The sequence below is a fragment of the Coffea eugenioides genome, chromosome 1 (assembly GCF_003713205.1).
Source record: "Coffea eugenioides isolate CCC68of chromosome 1, Ceug_1.0, whole genome shotgun sequence".
Lineage (NCBI taxonomy): Eukaryota > Viridiplantae > Streptophyta > Magnoliopsida > Gentianales > Rubiaceae > Coffea > Coffea eugenioides.
In genome coordinates, this window is record NC_040035.1 from 35,170,618 (window position 1) to 35,193,500 (window position 22,883).

The 22,883-nt window shown below is 32.9% G+C and overlaps 2 protein-coding genes across 4 annotated transcripts; both read right to left on the reverse strand.

The window, feature by feature from the left end:
• Nucleotides 1-2,472: 2,472 nt before the first annotated feature.
• On the reverse strand, nucleotides 2,473-17,206 carry LOC113762531 (50S ribosomal protein L7/L12-like). Of its 3 annotated transcripts, none has more exons than XM_027306038.1 (2): nucleotides 17,012-17,206; nucleotides 2,473-3,339 (listed from the first exon to the last, which is right to left on the reverse strand). In XM_027306038.1, exons 1-2 carry the CDS (start codon nucleotides 17,032-17,034, stop codon nucleotides 2,778-2,780), a joined length of 585 nt encoding a protein of 194 aa, XP_027161839.1. In that variant the 5' UTR covers nucleotides 17,035-17,206; the 3' UTR covers nucleotides 2,473-2,777. The 3 variants fall into 3 exon arrangements, with proteins under 3 accessions (XP_027161839.1, XP_027161831.1, XP_027161823.1); XM_027306030.1 differs by having other exon boundaries at nucleotides 2,473-3,363; nucleotides 17,036-17,205; XM_027306022.1 differs by lacking the exon at nucleotides 17,012-17,206 and adding an exon at nucleotides 6,749-6,971 and having other exon boundaries at nucleotides 2,473-3,514.
• A 3,831-nt stretch (nucleotides 17,207-21,037) lies between these two features.
• LOC113751780 lies at nucleotides 21,038-21,501 on the reverse strand. Its single transcript, XM_027295917.1, has one exon. It carries the CDS (start codon nucleotides 21,419-21,421, stop codon nucleotides 21,038-21,040), a length of 384 nt encoding a protein of 127 aa, XP_027151718.1. The 5' UTR covers nucleotides 21,422-21,501.
• Between the last annotated feature and the right edge of the window lie 1,382 nt (nucleotides 21,502-22,883).

Sequence of the window (22,883 nt, forward strand, 5' to 3'; positions counted from 1 at the left end):
TCAGGAAATTTCCTTTCCTCTCCAAAAATGGTACAAGAAAGACAGTAGCAGCTGCATAGACCTAGAGAATGAAGAAACCCAAAATTATTTAAGGAAAATGATAAAGCTGAACGAAGAAACAAAGAAAAGCCAAAATTTTGTTTAAGTAGAAAATAAATCAAAATATCATACCAAGAAAATGCGCGAGGCCTTCAAGACCTTCTGGATCACTAAAAGAACCTACTCCAACATTCATTAAATACTAAATCAACAAAAGAAATTAAGCAGGGTGAAAAAGAAGAAACCGGATGGATTGAAATTTAGTACCTTATCAGTTTCTGGATAGCTGATGAGGAGGACCTCGAGAGCGTTGTGAAGAACGATTCTTCGGTAGTCTCTTTTGTCGGTGCGAGGCTTCACGATCCCTCTGACTTCCTGCTCGTTCCTGGCTCCAAACGCCATTTTTCTTCTCGGCAGGAACCACAGACAGAGAGAGCGAGAAGAAGCTGAGAAGAACAATAAGCTGGAAAGCGAGCAAAACCAACAGAACAGGAGAAGAGAAGGCTCAATTTTCTAAAGTCTGACAGCAAAAGTAAAAAGCTATTGTAAAATGACTATGTTAGACATAAGTTGAAAATATATAGTCCATTCAATGAGTATTTTGAAGGAGCAAAATGTAATTAAACAACGCAAAATGAGCTGGCTCCAAAAAATGAACATCACGTCTCATTAATGCTTCTTGTTAATGCTGCAAACACCCAATGTTCCACTAAGAGGCTAAGACTTGCAATAAGCAGATGAAGTGAGCAGATGAAAAGCTAAAAGGACAAAAATGCCCCTGAAGTGAGCAGATGAAATTGCAATGAATAGGAACCCAAAGCGCCTTCTTATATATTATAAAGATATATGTAATATAAAAATTTATATTATATAATAATACATCTAACTAATAATTATATTATAAAACAATACAATAAGTCTTATTAAGTTAGTTGTATATTATGTTATAACTATAAACTTATATTATACAAAAATTGGCATTTAGTTTAGCAAAACTTACATATAATTACCGAATTAGGTGAAATCGGTTGTTACCAACTTTCAAATTGAATTCGGAACGAATTTGAATTTAGAATTTGTGAAATCAAATTTGAAATCGATCGAATTTTCCAATGTCCAAATTTTCAAAAATTCCAAATTCAAAGTTCCAAATTACTGAATTTAATTTCGATGCACCCTCCTGTCGAGCAATTTGAACAGAAAAAAGAGCTTATGTACAGAGGTAAGCTATACTAGTTTGATTTTATGGCTTTTATTTTCACATTTCTTTTGTTATTCACTTCTTATTTTTCTTGTGTCGCATTATAGTTTGATAGGTACCTATATCTTGGGAGAATACAAGCCAAATAATACTTATGAGGGCACGTAGAAGGTATTTGTCAATTTCTTGCTTATTTTGTGTGGCAAGGTAAAAGGAAAAGTAGTAGCAGCCAAGTTTTATGCTAAAAGCCGTGTTAATTAAGGATTTGTGATGAAAGAGGAGTTAAAACAAAGTCATTGCTCATGTTTACTTTTCTTCACCATTAGTTCTTCTCAAAAAAAAGTTGAAAAATCTTTGCTTTTCACAAGAGGGATAACAGTTAGAACATGGTTAGGCAATTGACATATTATGAATCCACTTTTGCAAATCCTTTTTGGAAAGCCTCAACCCATTCGTCATCAACCACTACCTTAACCAAGTTGGAAGATCAACTAATGCAATAATTTGGAAAATGGAAAATCAATCAATGAACACAGTCATCCAATCCACTCTCTAGACTCGGTCATGCTCCACATGGAAATGTTATCTACTGTCATCACCCAAAAGCAAAAAAGGTAACATGCATGTTCAAGGTTCGACACTTGAAGAGCTTGCCTTCGCCTTTTAAGGATTTTCCTGTCTTTTCTAAAAGAATCAAGACCAAACATGTTTATTAAGAGAACAATTTCCCAATAGTTCCATCCATCCAAAGAATTGAAGAATCAAGACCATAGTCGTATATTAACTGTCATCTAGCCAAAGAACTGAAAACTTGGGCCACAATCATGTTTATTTACTCTACTACTGCTTTCAAGTTAAGATGAATCATGAATTAATTGACCAGTAACAATTGGTCAATTAGGAATGCTATTCGACTACAACAATGAAGGTTATACATCTCATATTTGCTCAGGAAATATTTACAAATACTGCACGAAGATGCTAAAAATGTTATCTACTAAAGTGTGGGTCTGTTAATTGCTGAGGCATTACACCTAATCAGTTAAATTGAAAATCGCATTCTGAGAGTTCATAATTCAATTCCAGAATTTCCATACCTGGCAAAAGCCTGAAATGTAACTGTTTGGACATCTCAAAAATGGACAGAGGCCATTTCCGGCCACTAAAAAGTCAACCACCATGTTCAAATGCTGAAGCAAACATACTACTTGTAAGTTGCAACCACAGTTAAATTAGCAATAATTCCAATATTATACACAAGCAATTTTACACAAACCAGACATCTGTTAAGCCCATTTCCCTCGTGGCCCATCCGTATCACAAAATCCCATTAAGGGTCAGCACAAAATATCAAGTATGAAAACCAAATTTGAAGGAAAACATAATGGTCCTCCTCTACCTAGCAAGGAAAGTTTCATTCTTTTGAATATGCAAGAACAACATCTTCAGAATGGCAATTGTTTGTCTATCAGAGCAAAAAACTGGCAACAGAACTTTGATAACAGTTCAAAGAAAGCATACAAAACTCGTTGAAAATCTACTCCATAACAGCAACTCCCCCTACAGCCTTGATTTTCTCTATAATATCATTTGCCTCTTCTTTAGTGATACCTTGCTTAATTAAAACTGGTACTTTCTCAACTAAATCTTTGGCTTCCTTCAACCCCAAATTTGTGAAAGCACGAACCTCTTTGATCACCTTAATTTTTGCAGCAGCATCAAACTTTTCTAACTTGACATCAAATGCAGTTTTTTCTACCTTCTTCTCCTCAGCCTTTGAAGACCCAACGCCAGACCCTCCCTGAGGACCCAAGTCCATGCCCTCCACTAAAACTGGTTGAATCTTAGGATGCCTTAGTCTGTCTCTAAGTGTGGGACCAATCACATTACGCTCTTCAGGAGACAGGGCCGCAATCTGTTCTGCAAGCCGAATGATCTTATCTAAAGGTGGGGGTCTAGGGCCATAAGGATCATAGAAAGCAGGATACTTGTGTCTTACGGGCTTCGATTTGGGATCCCTGGGAATGAAATCAGGCTGAAATGCACGAGACTGTAGAGGGCCGGTAACCACACGAAGAGCGGGATAGCTACGCAAGGATTTGAAAACTACAGAAAGCTTCATGGTTTGAAGATAGTTACAAAAAAATAAATATTTAAGGATGATTTCTGGCGGAGCAGTGCCCTTTGGCACTTGTAGCACTAAATGCAGCAAATGAATGTAATCCTTCCTTCCCGTATAGAAGCTTCACATCCTATTTCCAGTGAGCTTCTCACCTTAAGAAAAGAAATGGGGAAGATGTCAGTCTCATTCATATTTTCAGGGACTATCATCTTATTCTGGAATATGGAAATCCTACTGGTATAAGAAGACTAATCAACAATATGATATCCAGTATTGCAAGCCATTTACCACTCATAAATTTTCAGTCCATCAATCTGATGCCATTGGCTAGCATGCTTGATAAATATTTTTTGCATGAATGTGCTTTGGGAAAAAAGACCACATGCAAGAATGCTTTGGTAAATGGTAGCATTCTAGGAATTGACTTCCATGCATATACCCAGAGCATGGCAGACAAGGCATACAACAAATAAATACTAAACAATGTTTTTTGGATTATGTTTGGTATTAGGCCGCATTCTTGCTTGAAATCAAATATTACAAAGGAACAATCTTTAAAGAGAGTGGTCAACTTATGGAATGAACCTAACCCTTCCGAAAAGCTAATGTGCAAAATATACCAATCGATTCAATATTAAGTACCCTTGCAAGATTTTCTTGTTCAAAATCCAAACTATCCAATGTCTCAATAAATCAAAGGAGAAAGAGAAACTAGGAAAGGCATTCAAGGGCTTAAGTAAGGAACAAGTGCAAGTACTTTTGGATTATTTTCATTCATAATTCACTCACACGCAAAAGAAACCTTAACAGCCAACTTAGGGAATAAATCTTACATCCATCTTCATTCAGGTTTCAGACCAGTTCCAGCCAAAAAATAAAATAAAATAACTCAGGCTCCAAAACTAACAATTTCATTGAACTTCAATAGGTCTAAGCACAAAATAAAATCCAATCACCAGAAACAAATTGTTATGACAAACGCTAACCGCTAAGAAATAAAGGACTCTTGAGAGGCACAATAAGGCATTAGCAGCGAAAGGTTCACAAGCTACAATCAAGATCAAGAAACTAAAACATAAATAAATCATCCATTTAACAGGGAGAAAAAAATCCTTCATAGCTAAATAAACAAACAAATGAACTTACCAATTTGTTGTTGATTTTGTGGGTTGCATAAACTAATACAGAGAAGGACAGTGAGGAGCGTCTGCGTGTGCAATCGCGCGTAAGAACCCTGACGGATATTTAAGTGCCCGTTTTGCAATAATGCCCTTGATTTTTTTTTATTGATTTTACTCTTTGGCCCCGTTAATTACTTTACCATTGTCTGGCTCCTTTATGGCTATATCCAATCGCCTTGTTTTATTGTTTACCTTTTTTTTTTACCTCATAGGCGTTAGTAATAAGGGATAATTCAAAAACATCCAGAGATTTCTCATAATATCACTTAGCTTTCCTGAGATTTGTGAAATTTCGCTTACCTCCCCTGTCAGCCGGACATGACTAAATATTCTTATCAAATGTCACAAATTAACAATAATACCTTTGCCATTATTAATAACTATTTAACCAAAAAGTCAAAACAAAATAAAATGGTTAAACCAAAATATGTAGATTAAAGTTTTCTGATAATGGTCTATATTTCTCTATATTGAGATCATGGTGAGACAGCAAAAGGCATGGATATATTAAATCTAGTTAAAATCAACCACTCAAAAGGAATTGGTGAGTAATTAACACCTTGAAATGTTCTCTTAATTCTTTGGATGGATGGAACTATTGGGAAATTGTTCTCTTAATAAACATGTTTGGTCTTGATTCTTCTAGAAAAGAAAGGAAAATCCTTAAAGGCGAAGGCAAGCTCTTCAAGTGTCGAACCTTGAACACGCATGTTAACTTTTTTGCTTTTGGGTGATGACAGTAGATAACATTACCATGTGGAGCATGACCCGAGAAAGACAAAGGTCTAGAGAGTGCATGACTCTGTTCATTGATTGATTTTCCACTTCCCAAGTGATTGCATTAGTTGATCTTCCAACTTGGTTAAGGTAGTGGTTGATGACGAATGAGTTGAGGCTTTCCAAAAAGGATTTGCCAACGTGGATTCATAAATTATTAGGGATGTAATCGAACCAAATCGAGATCGGGTATTGCTATACTTGAGCTCGACTCGACTCATATGTACCTAGGCTCAAGCTCGGCTCGAGCTCGACCGAGTCCAAAAAATCGATACTCGAGACTTGATTCGAGAAACTCCCTTTAAGCTCGAGACTCGACTCGATAAGGCTCGACCTTTAGTCAAACCTTATCAAGTCGAGTCTAATCAAACTTTTTGACTCGATTCGACCAATGCCGGCTGCTTCTTGCTTAATATCAAGCTTATATGAACTATTACTGGGGAAAATTCTGGCTGACTGGTAGACTGGAAAAAGGGTGGAACATAAGTCTGACCAAAAAAGGTGACGTTTTGGGAAGATCCACAGGCAAGCAAGTAGCTATCAGTTGGAGTAAATGAGGCATATAATCCATGATTCATCGATACAAATACAACCAAAAGTATCCACATTCTACCTCCCACAGTTAGCATCTTTAACACCCCTAAGTCCTGCAAAAGTACCCAAACTAACCAAAATTCCCCACAAAATTCCAAAACTCAGCAAAACATGAGCTGAGCCACCAAATTGAGAGACAAACAATTATCTTAAACAGCCACAATATCCCAACTACCACAAGCTCAATTCAAGAAACTAATGCCAAGATCTATCCAGAAATTCCTTTTCCCCACAAATATCACTATTTACTAACTAAAGAAAGCTGCTTTAAACAAGAACATGTCAGAAAAATATATTCTTGGTTCAGAAATGGACCATAGTCCAGCAGAATTACAAGTGTTTGAACAAGAATACAAGATATAGAAGAATGAAGTTGAAAACTCTTGTCATTCAGGATTCAGCTGCTTCTCCGCACAGTAAGTTAGATAGCAGTCAGCTCATAGGGTCTCCCCGGTCACTTGGTTTAAGCAAACATCACAAGTGATTTTCTGTGATTCTTACCAAAAAAAAAAACAAGTGATTTTCTGTGACATGTATCAGTCTTTCCAGAGCTAATAAGGTTCGTTCTGTCATCTCTTACACATTTTGACAAACATGTAGCATGCATCCCAGTCATCTTAAATTTACCCATAAACAAGATTGGTGCTTGTTTCCTATGTTAAGGCTATTAAAATCACCAATATCCAACAGAAGCCAAAAAGGAGTATTCCTATCAAGATTCCTCTTCTGGACTCAAACACGGTACATGAATATTTGTCAGGGGGCATCACAATATGATTGGAGTAACCAGATGCGGTAATCAATCATACTACATTAGAGCAGAGGCAGACATACCAGTAACCAGATGTGGCGAGCTCACTCTGTAGCGATGGCGATGGAGTCTGACAGATGCGGCGAGCAACGGCGTCGGCGACGAGCGACAGACTGAGAGTAACGGAGATAGGGTTTAGATCTAAATCACTCAGAGTCTGTGGTTGGAAGGGATGTACTTCGAATAGAAAGTGAATTTTTTCTCAACTTTCTTCGAACAGAGAAGAAAGTAGAAACAAGTCTGGAATTTTTCACAATTTTTTGACACACTTTCCGTCTTTCCTTTCCTTTTTCTAGACATTTTTTCTTTTTAGGTCTTTTTACAATTATGTTATTATTTTTTTGTCATTATGAAATTTTATTACAAAGAAGAGCATATTATAAATTCAGTATAACTTATGCCCATAATGGTCATTTTTTATATATATATTATTTAAATTATAAATATATTATTTATAATTCACCCGACTCGACGAGTAGCTCGACAAGCCTCGAGCATCAAAATATTGGCTCGAAACTCGACTCAAATGACAATTGAGTAGTTCGAAACTCGGCTCGAACTAGATCAACCCGAATTCAAGCCAAGCCGTTGACCGAGGTACTCACGAGTAGTTCGACTCGCATGCATCTCTATTCATAATATGTCAATTGCCTTCCCATGTTCTAACTCTTATCCCTCTTATGAAAGGCAAAGATTTTTCAACTTTTTTTTTTATGTGAAAGAACTAATGATGAAGAAAAGTAAACATGAGCAATGACTTTGTTTTAACTCCTCTTCCATCACAAAATCCTTAATTAACACGGCTTTTAGCATAAAACTTGGCTGCGACTACTTTTCCTCTTACCTTGCCACACAAAATAAGCAAGAAATTGACAAATACCTTCTACGTGCCCTCATAAGTATTATTTGGCTTGTATTCTCCCAAGATATAGGTGCCTATCAAACTATAATGCGACACAAGAAAAAGAAGAAGTGAATAACAAAAGAAATGTGAAAATAAATGCCATAAAATCAAACTAGTATAGCTTACCTCTATACATAAGCTCTTTTTTCTGTTCAAATTACTCAATAGGAGTGCGCATTATAGCTGGCAATTGGGCGGGTTGAACGGGTTTTGGGCGGATTAATATTGGATTTTCACTTAAATGGGTTATACCTAACCCGTCAAACTTTAGATTGAATTGATTTTGGGTTGGGTCATATTGGATTATCTCAAAATCTATAACCCAAATATGACCAAACATATTAATTAATACATTTTCATACATAAACTTTTTCACATACATTTTAACACACAAAAAAAAAAATTTTCACACATATAAACACATTTTCACATACATAAATGTATTTCACACACACAAACACACACTCACTTCTTAAGTTCCTTGGAAACATATCATAAATAGAATAATATTTTATATTGCTTGTATTGTAAATTTTAGATAATAAATTGTACATTTAACGAAGAGCATAGCGCCCCCCTCCCCCAACAAAACACCACCTTAATCTTTTCAATAATCTCTTCCATTGATCCACTGTCAATTTTTGTGTCCCTTAAAAAACTTTGATTTGTGCCGTGCATCTACTCTTAATATATAAGACATGTTATATAGGGAATTTATATTTGGGATTGTGTAAGACTCTGCTAGCTTGTTTTGTATCTTAATGAGCAACTCTTTGCCGGATGCCCGATTAATTATGAATATGATATTTCTAACGATGCTGTTAATAGGCTCATATTATATCATAATTTAACATGTGAATACACACAATTACAATTATTACACTCCTCATTTGAAAAAACTTTCTTAAAGTAATTGTAATTCTCCGAAAAATGTAACACCTAAAGATTCTCTTAATTATAGGAATATCTATTAATTCCATTAGCCAAACTGTTTGTTTGTTGTTAGAATTAGGGGGTAAAATGATGTGCGTCGTAAGTTTAGTTGAAATCCCGTTTATGAGAGGAGAATTCGTGAACTATTCTGACATTTTTACCGCATTGGGATCGCATTATTTTGAATTAGTGAAAAATTAGGCTGCTCCAAAGTAAGCTTTTATTTGTAAATTTGAAGAATCTGAAATTATATAATGCTGAAATGTTAGAAAAGAAATTTGTACAATATTATACGTGCACGAAATATTAACAAACAAAAGCAATCACGAAATATTAAAAAGGAATGCAATTAGAATACATTTAAAACTCTATATTGCGTACACAAAATATTAACAAACAAAAGCAAGTAGCAACTTGAGAACAACCACAAAAAAAAAAAGAAAAAAAATGGGAGGAAAACAACATATTCTTAAAAGGCATAATAAATTATTATAGAAGTTGAACAAGTTTAACTACTGTTATAAAAGTAAAATAAGCATGAGTTTTTATTTTAATTTTTATTTAAAATTGAAAAGAAATATATATATATGTATATATATATATATGAGAATTTTGAATACAAATTAATCAATGAATTATTAACACATGTTCAAATACAAATAGTTGGGCATATGTGTATTGAATATTGTAGTTATTATTTTGAATTACTTTTAAACAAATTGAGTATTGGGTACCCAAATAAAAAACCCAACCTGCCCAATAAATAAGTTGGGTTGTTCTTACCCAACCCAACAAAACCCATAACCTATTTGACCCAACCCATCCTTTAAAATTAATGGGCGGGTTGGGTGGGTTATTAGGTTTTGAACTTTTTTGCTAGCTCTAGTGTGCATCGAAATCAAATTCGGTAATTTGAAACTTTGAATTTGAAATTATTGGAATTTTGAATATTAGAAAATTCGATTGGTTTCAAATTCTGAATTCGAATTCGTTCTGAATTCAATTTGAAAGTTGGTAATAATCGATTTCACCTAATTCGGTAATTATATGTAAGTTTTGCTAAACTAAATGCCAACTTTTGTATAATATAAGTTTATAGTTATAACATAATATACAACTAACTTCATTAGACTTATTATTGTATTGTTTTATAATATAATTATTAGTTAGATGTATTCTTATATAATATATATTTTTATATTACATATATATTAATATATATATATATATATATATATATAACACATATGAATTTGAAATCGAATTAAGTATTCGATTCCGATCTCGCATTGTGAATTCGAAATCAAAAATCCCGTTTTGAGAAAACATATTCCTAAATTCAAACCAAACTCATATATTTTGAAAAAAAAAATCCGATTTCCTTTCCGTTTTTCTCTTTACTGATTTTGTAAATTCCCAAATTTGAATCGAATTCGATCGATAAATCGATTTTTTTTAAGTTACACACTCCTATAACTCAGAATGAATCACGTTTGAACTGGTGGTAAATTAAGAATTTTATTAACTCTATTTTCACCAAAAAAAAGAAATTTTATTAACCCTATTTTCACCAAGACAAGAAAAAAGAGTTTATTATTAACCCCTCAAATGCAAGTTATAAGCATGATGTCGTTAAGGTATAAACTTTGGATCAACTGGTTGTACATTAAGAATACAGATAAGTTACAACCTATAAACTACTAATAAGTTACATTAATTGATTTGCAATTGCACTGTTCAGATTCAATGGAATAATTCTGGTCTGCCAATGCTCAAACATCCCTTCGAGGCTACAGTTTCTTCCCTTTTTTTTTTGTCGGTCAAAGTAAGCAAAGGGCAGCTTTTTGTCTTTGGTTGCTTTAGCAAGCATTTTACCTGAGGAATGGAGACAAAAAAATAAAAGCACGTAGCAGTTTTTTTTTTAAATTATGACAGCATGTCCATGTTTTATAGAGAATAGGAAGAATTTTTTTTTAAAGTACATTTTATTTTTTTTTCTTTCACTGTAATCATTCACTAATGAAATTAATTTCAAAAAAAAAAGGAAAGTAATTTCTTGCGTTGAACACGTATTAAAGAGAGATTAGAAAAAGAAGGTTAGTTCAAACAGTTACTTTCGATGAAGATGACAGACTTTGGCGATTACGTAATTTACACGCAAGGAAAAAACAAAGGGAAAATAATCTGGGAGAAATCATGAGGAATACAGTAACAGAAGGAAAAAGGAGGACAGAGTCCAGTCAACGACAAAGGATATCTTCCACTATGATATTCTCCACTGGCTGTCCTCCTGTAGTCTCTGCAACATCCCCAAAATTTTGCTCCGTTAGTCCAAACTTGATCCTTTAGTCCCCAAAATTTTGCTCCGTTAAATCTTCAGCCAACCAGCAAGGTAAGTTCAGTCGCTAAAACTTGTACAACCCTAACAAATATGAGCAGATGTTGCCATGCAGGAGATGACAAGTTCAAAGAACCGAAGGAAAACTGCCTCAAAGACATTAATACTGTCCACTGCAGTACAAGTGATCCTTCATCTGCCTCAGATTCAGCTCCCAGCGATCCCATGGTCTGATTCTTGTCCCCGAATGTCTATGATTTTTCATGCTTGATTCTGATTGGATGGGCATAATTCAAATGTTAGATGGGTTTTTGGATTGTTCAAAGTTTAAGATTATTAGGACTTGTTTGGAATCCAAGTTTATTGTCAAGTTTGTTTGTTACAAATTTTTTAAAAACTTTATACTACGGTAAATTAAAAATATTTTTTAAAAATTTTAAATTATACATTTTAAAATATTAAAAAAATATAAACGCCGTTTGGATAGGAGTATTTTTCAAAAACTAATTTTTTAAATATAATAAAAATTTTTAAAATGTATTCTAAAAGATAATTTAAAATTTAATTTAAAATTTAAAATTATATTTTAAAAATTCTTTTACTCTTAAATATTTTAAAATATTTTAAAATATATTCTAAAAATTATGCTATAGTAAATTTTTTTAAAAATATTCCAAAAAATAGTTAATCCAAATGGAGCCCTATACATTGAAATTTTTTTTTTAAAACTTCTACAAGTAAACTATAGTAAAATTTTAGACAAACTCCAAAGAACTCACTTTCCAAAATTGCTTATGGGTTTCGTAGTGATTAGCCATAAACTAGTGGTGGAGTCATGACCTATGGTCTGACAATAAAATATTATACACCTATATGATCACGTAATTATTATGTGAAGAGAAATTTAATTAAAAATTATGTTTTTACTACGATTTTTTTGTGTTGTGAAATTATTGAAGTTATTTATTATTCAAGTAGTAATCAATTTTGTAGTTTAATAGCTTTAAAACATTTCTATTATAGGAGAGATATTTCAAAAATTGGTTGTCAAATATATAATGTGTATGGAATGAGGTTTCTCATAATATAAGGTGCAATGAAAAGGGAAATATATTTTATTCCCGAAAATTGAGGGGTGCAATTATGATAAAAACATAAAAATTTATAGCAATTTTAAGGTTATTCTTTAAATTTTGCAACGTTGAGTGGCAATTGCCCGCCCTCAACATACCGCGGCTCTGCCACTGGATGGTACCACAATCTTCAGGATGATGCATAAATGGGACTGGTTGGACGTCTAGGCTAATACGACTTAATGCTAGAGAAGTAACTGGAATATTGGAATTATGTTTGAAGGGGCAAAAATGAGCTGAAAGCATGTGATTGGATACAAAACTACATTCGGTAGTCATTGCACAATTACAGTAATGCGAGTTAACAAAAACTGTTATTACAAGATATGCTTAAAGATATGCTAGAGAAGTAATGCGAGTTAACAAAAACTGTTAACTTCTACTGTTTCTGGAATGCAGGCTATGTTGAAAAAAGCTCGCCCTCCAAAGCTAGATTGGTACGAGGAGTTATATGCGTGGGTTATGGGGAAATTCAATAAACGTTACGAGGCTGAGGTTGGTGGTGGTTATGAGCAGTAAATTCTTGGTATGTTGACCATTTGGTTCAGTAGAAGAATACTTATAAATGCCTATTTTCTTATAAGATTGCAGGCTATAAGTCTGAACTTTTTGCTAATCTGAGAGGAAAGGCTAATAAGAAAACCATTTTGGTTGCTTCTATGGTGGAAAGTAGGTTGACCTGCCCACCGTAGACAGAGAGAGTGCTAGAAGGACAGCTCAGCACAAGCATATCTATCCATGTTTTTGGGGCCCAGTTGAGAATAGGTGACCGGCAAAGCCTTTTTATCATCTGAAGGAGCTAAGAGCAAATACTAATATAAATTGGGTTGGGTGATTAAATAAATTAGTGAAACAATAGATGCTATACTGGAATAACAATAAGAGCCAAGTTTGTCCTTTTTGACTTTGTTATCATCTGAGGCGGAGGAAACAGAAGGTGGGATAAAAAATTTTCACATTAAATTAAATTATTTTTTTAAACTAAGCAACTAATTTTTATTTACCTTGTAATTGTTTTTTAACATAATTGGGTTTCACCTTTTTACTTTATCATCAATTGCATTTTTTGCTTGCTTGTTTCAATGGATTTGCTATCATTAGATAATCCTATCACAACAAAATCTTTTAATTCAGCACTTACTTTTAAGTGTAAAGTTTGATTTTTACTATGATTTGATTATCCTTATCATTAGATCATTTTAATATTTAAAAATTCTCAAATTTTGACACTAATTTACTGGTCAAATTTGTGATTTATAGTTTGTCATGTCCAATACAACTAGTTGCAGAGTTAGAATTTAAATTCATAGCCATCTAGTTATTTTAATAGTTCAAACGTTCAATCTTTGAAACTTTTGTATTATATGATTTATGTTTATGATTATTTTATCTACAATCTCAATTCTAGTTTCTTGGTGTATTATGTTAATTATATTTATGATTACTTATCTACAAATTTGATATCAATTTGAAAGTCACTATGTTACGTATAAGATTACTTATCTAATTTCTAAATTAAAATTAAAATCTACCAGGTCAATTATGTCACGATTCTGGTTTTTTGTAACACTATATTTTTGCTCTAATTGTTTAATCACATTTTGCCAATATAACTACCCTAAGTATTGTAATTACCAACTTACTATAACCTTATGAACCAAAATTCTTCAATAAATTATTGTGAAAAATAAAATTTTTATAAAATAAATTCCTTTTAATTATTTATGTATATAATTACTCATCTACGCGAACTAACAATTAAATTTAATCCTTAAGATTGGAGTACACATAAATACATTTATGGGCTTTTAACTTACCAAAATTGCCCTTCAAATTTTGTCCTTCGCCAATTTGGCCTGAGAGCTGCTCCCTTATGTATATAATTACTCATCTACGCGAACTAACAATTAAATTTAATCCTTGAGATTGGAGTACACATAAATACATTTATGGGCTTTTAACTTACCAAAATTGCACTTCAAATTTGTCCTTCGCCAATTTGGCCTGGGAGCTGCTCCCCAGCTAATGCCAATTATTGGATAATCCGACAAACCCAATTAACCCATTTAGAATTATCTTCTCCCAAGTCTCTTCTCTTCCCCATCCTTTTTTTTTCAAAATTTTCATTTTGTCATGATCTTAACTAATTTTGTTTCATTATTATTATTATTATTGTTGGTTTTATTTTATTATTTTATTTTCTCTTAGTTTGTTAACTTGCTCATTTTTTAGCATTACCAATTTATAATAAGTTTTAGCCTCTTTTTATATTCTTATTATTCAATTATTAAATAATATGTAATTTTGTGACATAGAGTATAAATGAAAAAAAATTGGTAATTAGGCTTATTGAGCATTATAAGTAAATATTTAAAACTAATGATGGGTACAAAGAGTGGTATAAATTGATAATTTAGTTTGCAAAAATGAATTTAAATGAGTTTATAAAAAGTTAAAATAAATGGGTTATAAATGGATAATTGGGTTATCCATTTCATTTTTCCCTTACCTATTTATACTCATTTAATTAAATGGGTATAAATGAGTTGACTCACTTATACCCATTACCCATTTTACCCAATCCAAACCCACCCAAGTCATCCATTTTGACATCTCTAGATGAAACCAGGAAATCTTGAGTGAATAAATGACTTTCTTGCATCAAAACCTGAGTTTTGTTATTAGTTATTACTGACAAGGTGTTTAACATACCAGTCCAGTTTTCAGAGTTACTATCCCGAGTTCAACATGCCATGTTGGTGCCAGCTGGGTTATGGTTATGAAATTGATTTCTTGTTAATTATTATTACAAAAAATATTTATAATTGGAAAAGATTCAATTCTTGCATACTGAATAATAAATATTTATAGGAAAAATCGTTTAAAATGTCTTTCACATTTTGTTAAATGAAATAGTATTTTTCTTAAAGAAAAAAGAAAAAGTTGGTTAAATTATATTAAAAAAGAATTAAAAAGGAAAAATGCAATAAAGGAAAAATGCTTTTGAACCAATAAATAGAATTAAAAAATTAAATGACAAAAATTGGATAAATTACTTTAAACAAAATAGAAAAAAAGAACACTTTAAAATGTCTTTAAAGACGTCATTTTAAAATAATTGGGGATGTTGCATTGGGTCAGGGGAGGTTTTTGCAATTATCCCAAAAAACAATGCAATCCTCTGCAGAGTGTTTCTCTCACCAACAAGATAAATAATAACCAAGACAGCTAAAATATTCTTCTCATGTGCCAACCTTTCCCTTGAAGAGTGGATAAGCCTGGTTTAAATTCAACACGACGTGAGTTAAGAAAAATTTATGGCAAAGACCTACAATTCAAACCGAAAACCTGAAATGACATTTACCAGAAGATCAATGTCACAAAATCACAAAGAAAAGTATAGGGATAATTGCAGAAACCCCCCCTGACTTTTATAGTAATAGCATTGACCTCCCCTATCAATTTTGAAATAGTACTGACCTCCCCTATCAAAAGTTGGAGGCAATTTAATAGGCAAAAGTGGGTCAATTTACTAAAGTACCCTTGACATGATTTAATTTTACCAAATGAATGTGATTAGTACTTTCATCAAATCCAACAAAACATTTGTTAATAAAAATTACACTAAATTAACTATTTCTGCATAGTTTAACTAATTAACTAGATAACTAATAATCTAATTAATTAATAACTAATTATCTAATTAACTATTAACTAATTAACTAATTATCTAATTGTTAATAGTTATTAACTAATCAAACTATTTCTGCATAATTAAACTAATTAACTATTAACTAATTATCTAATTAATTAATTAATTAATTAACTAATTAACTAATTTCTTTTTATCTAATTAACTAATCTCTATTTATCTGATTAACTAATTAACTAAATCTGTTGTCTGTCCGAAGCTAATAAACTATTTGCATGTTAAACTAATTAACTAATTAGCTGCTTAACTAATTAACTACCTAATTATCTAATTAATTAATTAACTAATTAACTAATTTTTGTTTATCTAATTAACTAATTAACTAAAGTTGTTGTCTATCCGAAACTAACAAACTATTTGCATGTTAAACTAATTAACTAATTAACTGCTTAACTAATTAACTAAAACTGTTGTTTGTCCGAAACTAACAAACTATTTGCATGTTAAACTAATTAACTACTTAACTAATTAACTAACTAATTATCTAATTAACTAATTTCTGTTTATCTAATTAACTAATTAACTAATTAACTAAAACTGTTGTCTATCCGAAACTAACAAACTATTTACATGTTAAACTAATTAACTAACTAATTATCTAATTAATTAATTAACTAATTAACTATTTTCTATTTATCTAATTAACTAATTAACTAAAGCTATTGTCTGTTCGAAATTAACAAACTATTTGCATGTTAAACTAATTAACTAATTAACTGCTTAACTAATTAACTAATTAATTAACTAACTATTTGCATGTTAAACTATATGCAGTACGCATTACCTATTTAAAGTATCGGCTCTTTATAGGTATTTTACTTTCAAACATTTAATTTATAATAAAAACATCAATGTTTGTAAGTAAAATTCAACAAGTGTTAAAATGCAGCCACTGAAAAGTCAGCCGCCATGTTAAAATGCAGTTTTTTCAACCTTCTTCTCCTCAGCCTTTGAATACCCAGCACCAGACCCTCCCTGAGGACCCAAGTCCATGCCCTCCACTAAAACTGGTTGAATCTTAGGATGCTTTAGTCTGTCTCTAAGCGTGGGACCAATTAAATTACGCTCTTCAGGAGACAGGGCTGCAATCTGTTCTGCAAGCCGAATGATCTTATCTGAAGTTGGGGGTCTAGGGCTATAAGGATCAAAGAAAGCAGGATACTTGTGTCTTACGGGCTTTGATTTGGGGTCCCTGGGAATGAAATCAGGCTGGAAAGCACGAGATTGTAAGTAACCACACGAAGAGCGGGATAGCTACACAAGGATTTGAAAACTACAGAAAGCTTCATGGTTTGAAGATAGTTACAAAAAAATAAACACTGAAGGATGATTTCTGGTGAAGCAGTGCCTTTTGGCACTTGTAGCACTAAATGCAGCAAATGAATGTAATCCTTCCTTCCTGTGTAGAAGCTTCACATCCTATTTCCAGTGAGCTTCTCACCTTAAGAAGAGAAATGGGGAAGATGTCAGTCTCATTCATATTTTCAAGGACTATCATCCCATTCTGGAATATGGAAATCCTACTGGTATAAGAAGACTAATCAACAATATGACATCCAGTATTGCAAGCCGTTTACAACTTATAAATTTTCAGTCCACCAATGTGAAGCCATTGGCTACCATGCTTGATAAATATTTTTTGCATGAATGTGCTTTGGGAAAGAAGACCACACGCAAGAATGTTTTGGTAAATGGTAGCATTCTAGGAATTGACTTCCATGCATATACCCAGAGCATGGCAGACTAGGCATACAACAAATTAAATACTAAGCAACGTTTTTTTGGATTAAGTTTGGTATTAGGCTGCATTCTTACTTGCAATCAAATATTACAAAGGAACAATCTTTAAAGAGAGTGGTCGACTTATGGAATGAACCTAACCCTTATGAAAAGATAATGTGCAAAATATACCAATCGATTCAATATTGAGTACCCTTGCAAGATTTTCTTGTTCAAAATCCACACTATCCAATGTCTCAATAGATCAAAGGAGAAAGAAAAACTAGGAAAGGCATTCGAGGGCTTAAGTAAGGAACAAGTGCAAGTACTTTCGGATTATTTTCATTCATAGTTCACTCATATGCAAAAGAAACCTTAACAGCCAACTTAGGGAACAAATTTTACATCCATCTTCATTCGGGTTTCAGACCAGTTCCAGCCAAAAAATAAAATAAAATAACTCAGGCTCCAGAACTAACAATTTCATTGAACTTCAATAGGTCTAAGCACAAAATAAAATCCAATCACCAGAAACAAATTGTTATGACAAAATATAAACTTTATGGAGAAAAGCTAACCACCAAGAAATAAAGAACTCCTGAGAGACACAATAAGGCATTAGCAACGAAAGGTTCACAAGCTACAATCAAAATGAAGAAATTAAAACATAAATAAATCATCCAGGGAAAAATCCTTCACAGCTAAATAAAAAACAAATGAACTCACCAATTTTTTGTTAATTTTGTGGGTTGCATAAACGAATACAGAGAAGGACAGCGAGAAGCGTCTGCGTGTGCAAATGCGAACAAGAACCCTGACGGATATTTAAGTGCCCGTTTTGCAATAATGCCCTTTTTTATTGATTTTATCTTTGGCCCCGTAAATTACTTTACCAGTGTCTGGCTCCTTTATGGCTTTCCCAATCGCCTTCTTTTATTGTTTACCCTTTTTTTGGGGATAATTTAAAAAATACAGTGACAACATAACTTTTATTGTAATAACCCGTAATAATTCACTATTATTACAAAATCAATGAAACTTGACTACAACCGCTAACTGCTGTATCTCAAGCTATAATTTTTTAAAATAAATGAAAAAACAGCTAAGCACAGAATAATTCCCAATCATTCGTACCATATTATGTAAAAAGAAAGAAGCAATTAAAAAATTTAAACTTTATGAGAATTACTACCAACCCAGAGATAAAAAGTCCTCAAATGAAGAATACCGCATCTGCCACCAAAGATTCACGAGGACTTGTGAAGCTTAAGAAAATAAACAAGAAATGCAATCCAGCATTTAAGGGCTAAAAAACAATTTTTTTAGATAACTAAGCACATATTTACATGAATGATGGTGCTGATGTAAACAAACACAATGGGCTTACGAATTTATTATTGATTCTGTTGGGCTTCTGCTGGGGAAAGGAGTGACGGTTGAGAGTGTGAATTGTCAACGTGTAGAAAATAGAAATGTGAATATAAGAACTCTAATTTGACGGAGAGAGGGCGATTATTTAAGCGTCCTTGTTGCCCTCAAATTTGGCTTGATTTCTGGTTGTGTCCCCGTATATTTACAGTGCCCTTTGTAATGGCCCCCGAACATTTTTTTTATTTTTATTACTACATTAAAGGTGCTTGTTTTGTTTCTAGGGAAATGACTGAGGAAAAGTATGAAAAGTGTAAGTGTGTATTTTTCTTTTTTTCTTGAGCTAGATATTTTAACTTAGCTTTATACTACAAGAGAGTTATAAATTCTTATGTCCTTTCGTAGGTGGAGTCTAAATATACAATAAGTGATTCATTCTGAGTTATAGGAGCATGTAACTTAAAAAAAAATCGATTTATCGATCGAATTCGATTTGAATTTTGGAATTCTCGAAATCGGTAAAGCGAAAAATGAAAAGGAAATCGGATTTTTTTATTTTCAAAATATACGAATTTGGTTTGAATTTGAGAATATGTTTTCTCAAAATGGAATTTTGGATTTCGAATTCACAATGCGAAATCGGAATCGAATACCTAATTTGATATTCAATTTCAAATTTGTATGTGTTATATATATTAATATATATATGTAATATAAAAATTTATATTATATAATAATACATCTAATTATAATTATATTATAAAACAATACAATAATAAGTCTTATTAAGTTAGTTGGATATTAGGTTATAGCTATAAACTTATATTATACAAAAGTTGGCATTTAGTTTAGCAAAACTTACATATAATTACAGAATTAGGTGAAATTGGTTATTACCGACTTTCAAATTGAATTCGGAATTTGTGAAATCAAATTTGAAATCGATCGAATTTTCTAATGTCCAAATTTCCAAAAATTTATTACCGAATTTGATTTCGATGCACACTCCTGTTGAGTAATTTGAACAAAAAAAGAGCTTATGTATAGAGGTAAGCTATACTAGTTTGATTTTATGGCTTTTATTTTCACATTTCTTTTGTTATTTACTTCTTATTTTTCTTGCGTCGCATTATAGTTTGATAGGCACCTATATCTTGGGAGAATACAAGCCAAATAATACTTATGAGGGCACGCAGGAGGTATTTGTCAATTTCTTGCTTATTTTGTGTGGCAAGGTAAGAGGAAAAGTAGTAGCAGCCAAGTTTTATGCTAAACGTTGTGTTAATTAAGGATTTTGTGATGAAAGAGGAGTTAAAACTAAGTCATTGCTCATGTTTAATTTTCTTCACAATCAGCTCTTTCACGTCAAAAAAAAAAAAAGTTGAAAAATCTTTGCTTTTCACAAGAGGGATAAGAGTTGGAACATGGGGACGCAATTGACACATTATGAATCCACGTTTGCAAATTCTTTTTGGAAAGCCTCAACTCATTCATCATCAACCACTATCTTAACCAATTGGAAGATCAACAAATGCAATAACTTGGGAAATGAAAAATCAATCAATGAACACAGTCATCCGTTCTCTAGACCTTTGTCTTTCTCGGTCATGCTCCACATGGAAATGTTATCTACTGTCATCACCCAAAAGCAAAAAAGGTAACATGCATGTTCAAGGTTCGACGCTCGAAGAGCTTGCCTTCGCCTTTAAGGATTTACCTTTCTTTTCTAGAAGAATCAAGACCAAACATGTTTATTAAATGAACAATTTCCCAATAGTTCCATCCATCCAAAAAATTGAAGAATCAAGACCATAATCGTATATTAACAATCATCTAGCCAAACAACTGAAGACTTGGGCCACAATCATGTTTATTTACTCTACTACTGCTTTCAGGTTAAGATGAACTAATGGACCAGTAACAATTGGTCAATTAGGAATGCTATTCGACTACAACAATGAAGGTTACACATCTCATATTTGCGCAAAAAATATTTTCAAATATTGCATGAAGTGGCTAAAAATGTTATCTACTAGAGTGTGGGTCTGTTAATTGCTGGGGATCAGTTAAGTGAAAATCGCATGCTGAGAGTTCATAATTCAATTCCAAAATTTTCATACCTAGCAAAAGCCTGAAATGTAACTGTTTGGACATCTCAAAAATGGACAGAGGCCATTTGCGGCCACTGAAAAGTCAGCCGCCATGTTAAAATGCAGTTTTTTCAACCTTCTTCTCCTCAGCCTTTGAATACCCAGCACCAGACCCTCCCTGAGGACCCAAGTCCATGCCCTCCACTAAAACTGGTTGAATCTTAGGATGCCTTAGTCTGTCTCTAAGCGTGGGACCAATTAAATTACGCTCTTCAGGAGACAGGGCTGCAATCTGTTCTGCAAGCCGAATGATCTTATCTGAAGTTGGGGGTCTAGGGCTATAAGGATCAAAGAAAGCAGGATACTTGTGTCTTACGGGCTTTGATTTGGGGTCCCTGGGAATGAAATCAGGCTGAAAAGCACGAGACTGTAGAGGGGCAGTAACCACACGAAAAGCGGGATAGCTACACAAGGATTTGAAAACTACAGAAAGCTTCATGGTTTGAAGATAGTTACAAAAAAATAAACACTGAAGGATGATTTATGGTGAAGCAGTGCCCTTTGGCACTTGTAGCACTAAATGCAGCAAAATCCTTCCTTCCTGTGTAGAAGCTTCACATCCTATTTCTAGTGAGCTTCTCACCTTAAGAAGAGAAATGGGGAAGATGTCAGTCTCATTCATATTTTCAAGGACTATCATCTCATTCTGGAATATGGAAATACTACTGGTATAAGAAGACTAATCAACAATATGACATCCAGTATTGCAAGCCGTTTACAACTCATAAATTTTCAGTCCACCAATTTGAAGCCATTGGCTACCATGCTTGATAAATATTTTTTGCATAAATGTGCTTTGGGAAAGAAGACCACACGCAAGAATGTTTTGGTAAATGGTAGCATTCTAGGAATTGACTTCCATGCATATACCCAGAGCATGGCAGACTAGGCATACAACAAATTAAATACTAAGCAACATTTTTTTGGATTAAGTTTGGTATTAGGCTGCATTCTTACTTGCAATCAAATATTACAAAGGAACAATCTTTAAAGAGAGTGGTCGACTTATGGAATGAACCTAAACCTTATGAAAATCTAATGTGCAAAATATACCAATCGATTCAATATTGGGTACCCTTGCAAGATTTTCTTGTTCAAAATCCAAACTATCCAATGTTTCAATAGATCAATGGAGAAAGAAACACTAGGAAAGGCATTCGAGGGCTTAAGTAAGGAGCAAGTGCAAGTACTTTCGCATTATTTTCATTCATAGTTCACTCATATGCAAAAGAAACCTTAACAGCCAACTTAGGGAACAAATTTTACATCCATCTTCATTCGGGTTTCAGACCAGTTCCAGCCAAAAAATAAAATAAAATAAAATAAAATAACTCAGGCTCCAGAACTAACAATTTCATTGAACTTCAATAGGTCTAAGAACAAAATAAAATCCAATCACCAGAAACAAATTGATATGAAAAAATATAAACTTTATGGAGGAAAGCTAACCACCAAGAAATAAAGAACTCCTGAGAGACACAATAAGGCATTAGCATCGAAAGGTTCACAAGCTACAATCAAGATCTAGAAATTAAAACATAAATAGCTAAATAAACAAACAAATGAACTTACCAATTTTTTGTTGATTTTGTGGGTTGTATAAACAAATACAGAGAATGACAGTGAGAAGCGTCTGCGTGTGCAAACGTGAATAAGAACCTTGACGGATATTTAAGTGCCCGTTTTGCAATAATGCCCTTTTTTTTATTGATTTTACTCTTTGGCTCCGTAAATTGTTTTACCAGTGTTTGGCTCCTTTATGGCTTTCCCAATTGCCTTCTTTTATTGTTTTTTTTGGGGATAATTTAAAAAATACAGTGTCAACATAATTTTTAATGTATTAACCCATAATAATTCACTATTATTACAAAATCATTAAAACTAGACTACAACCGCCAACT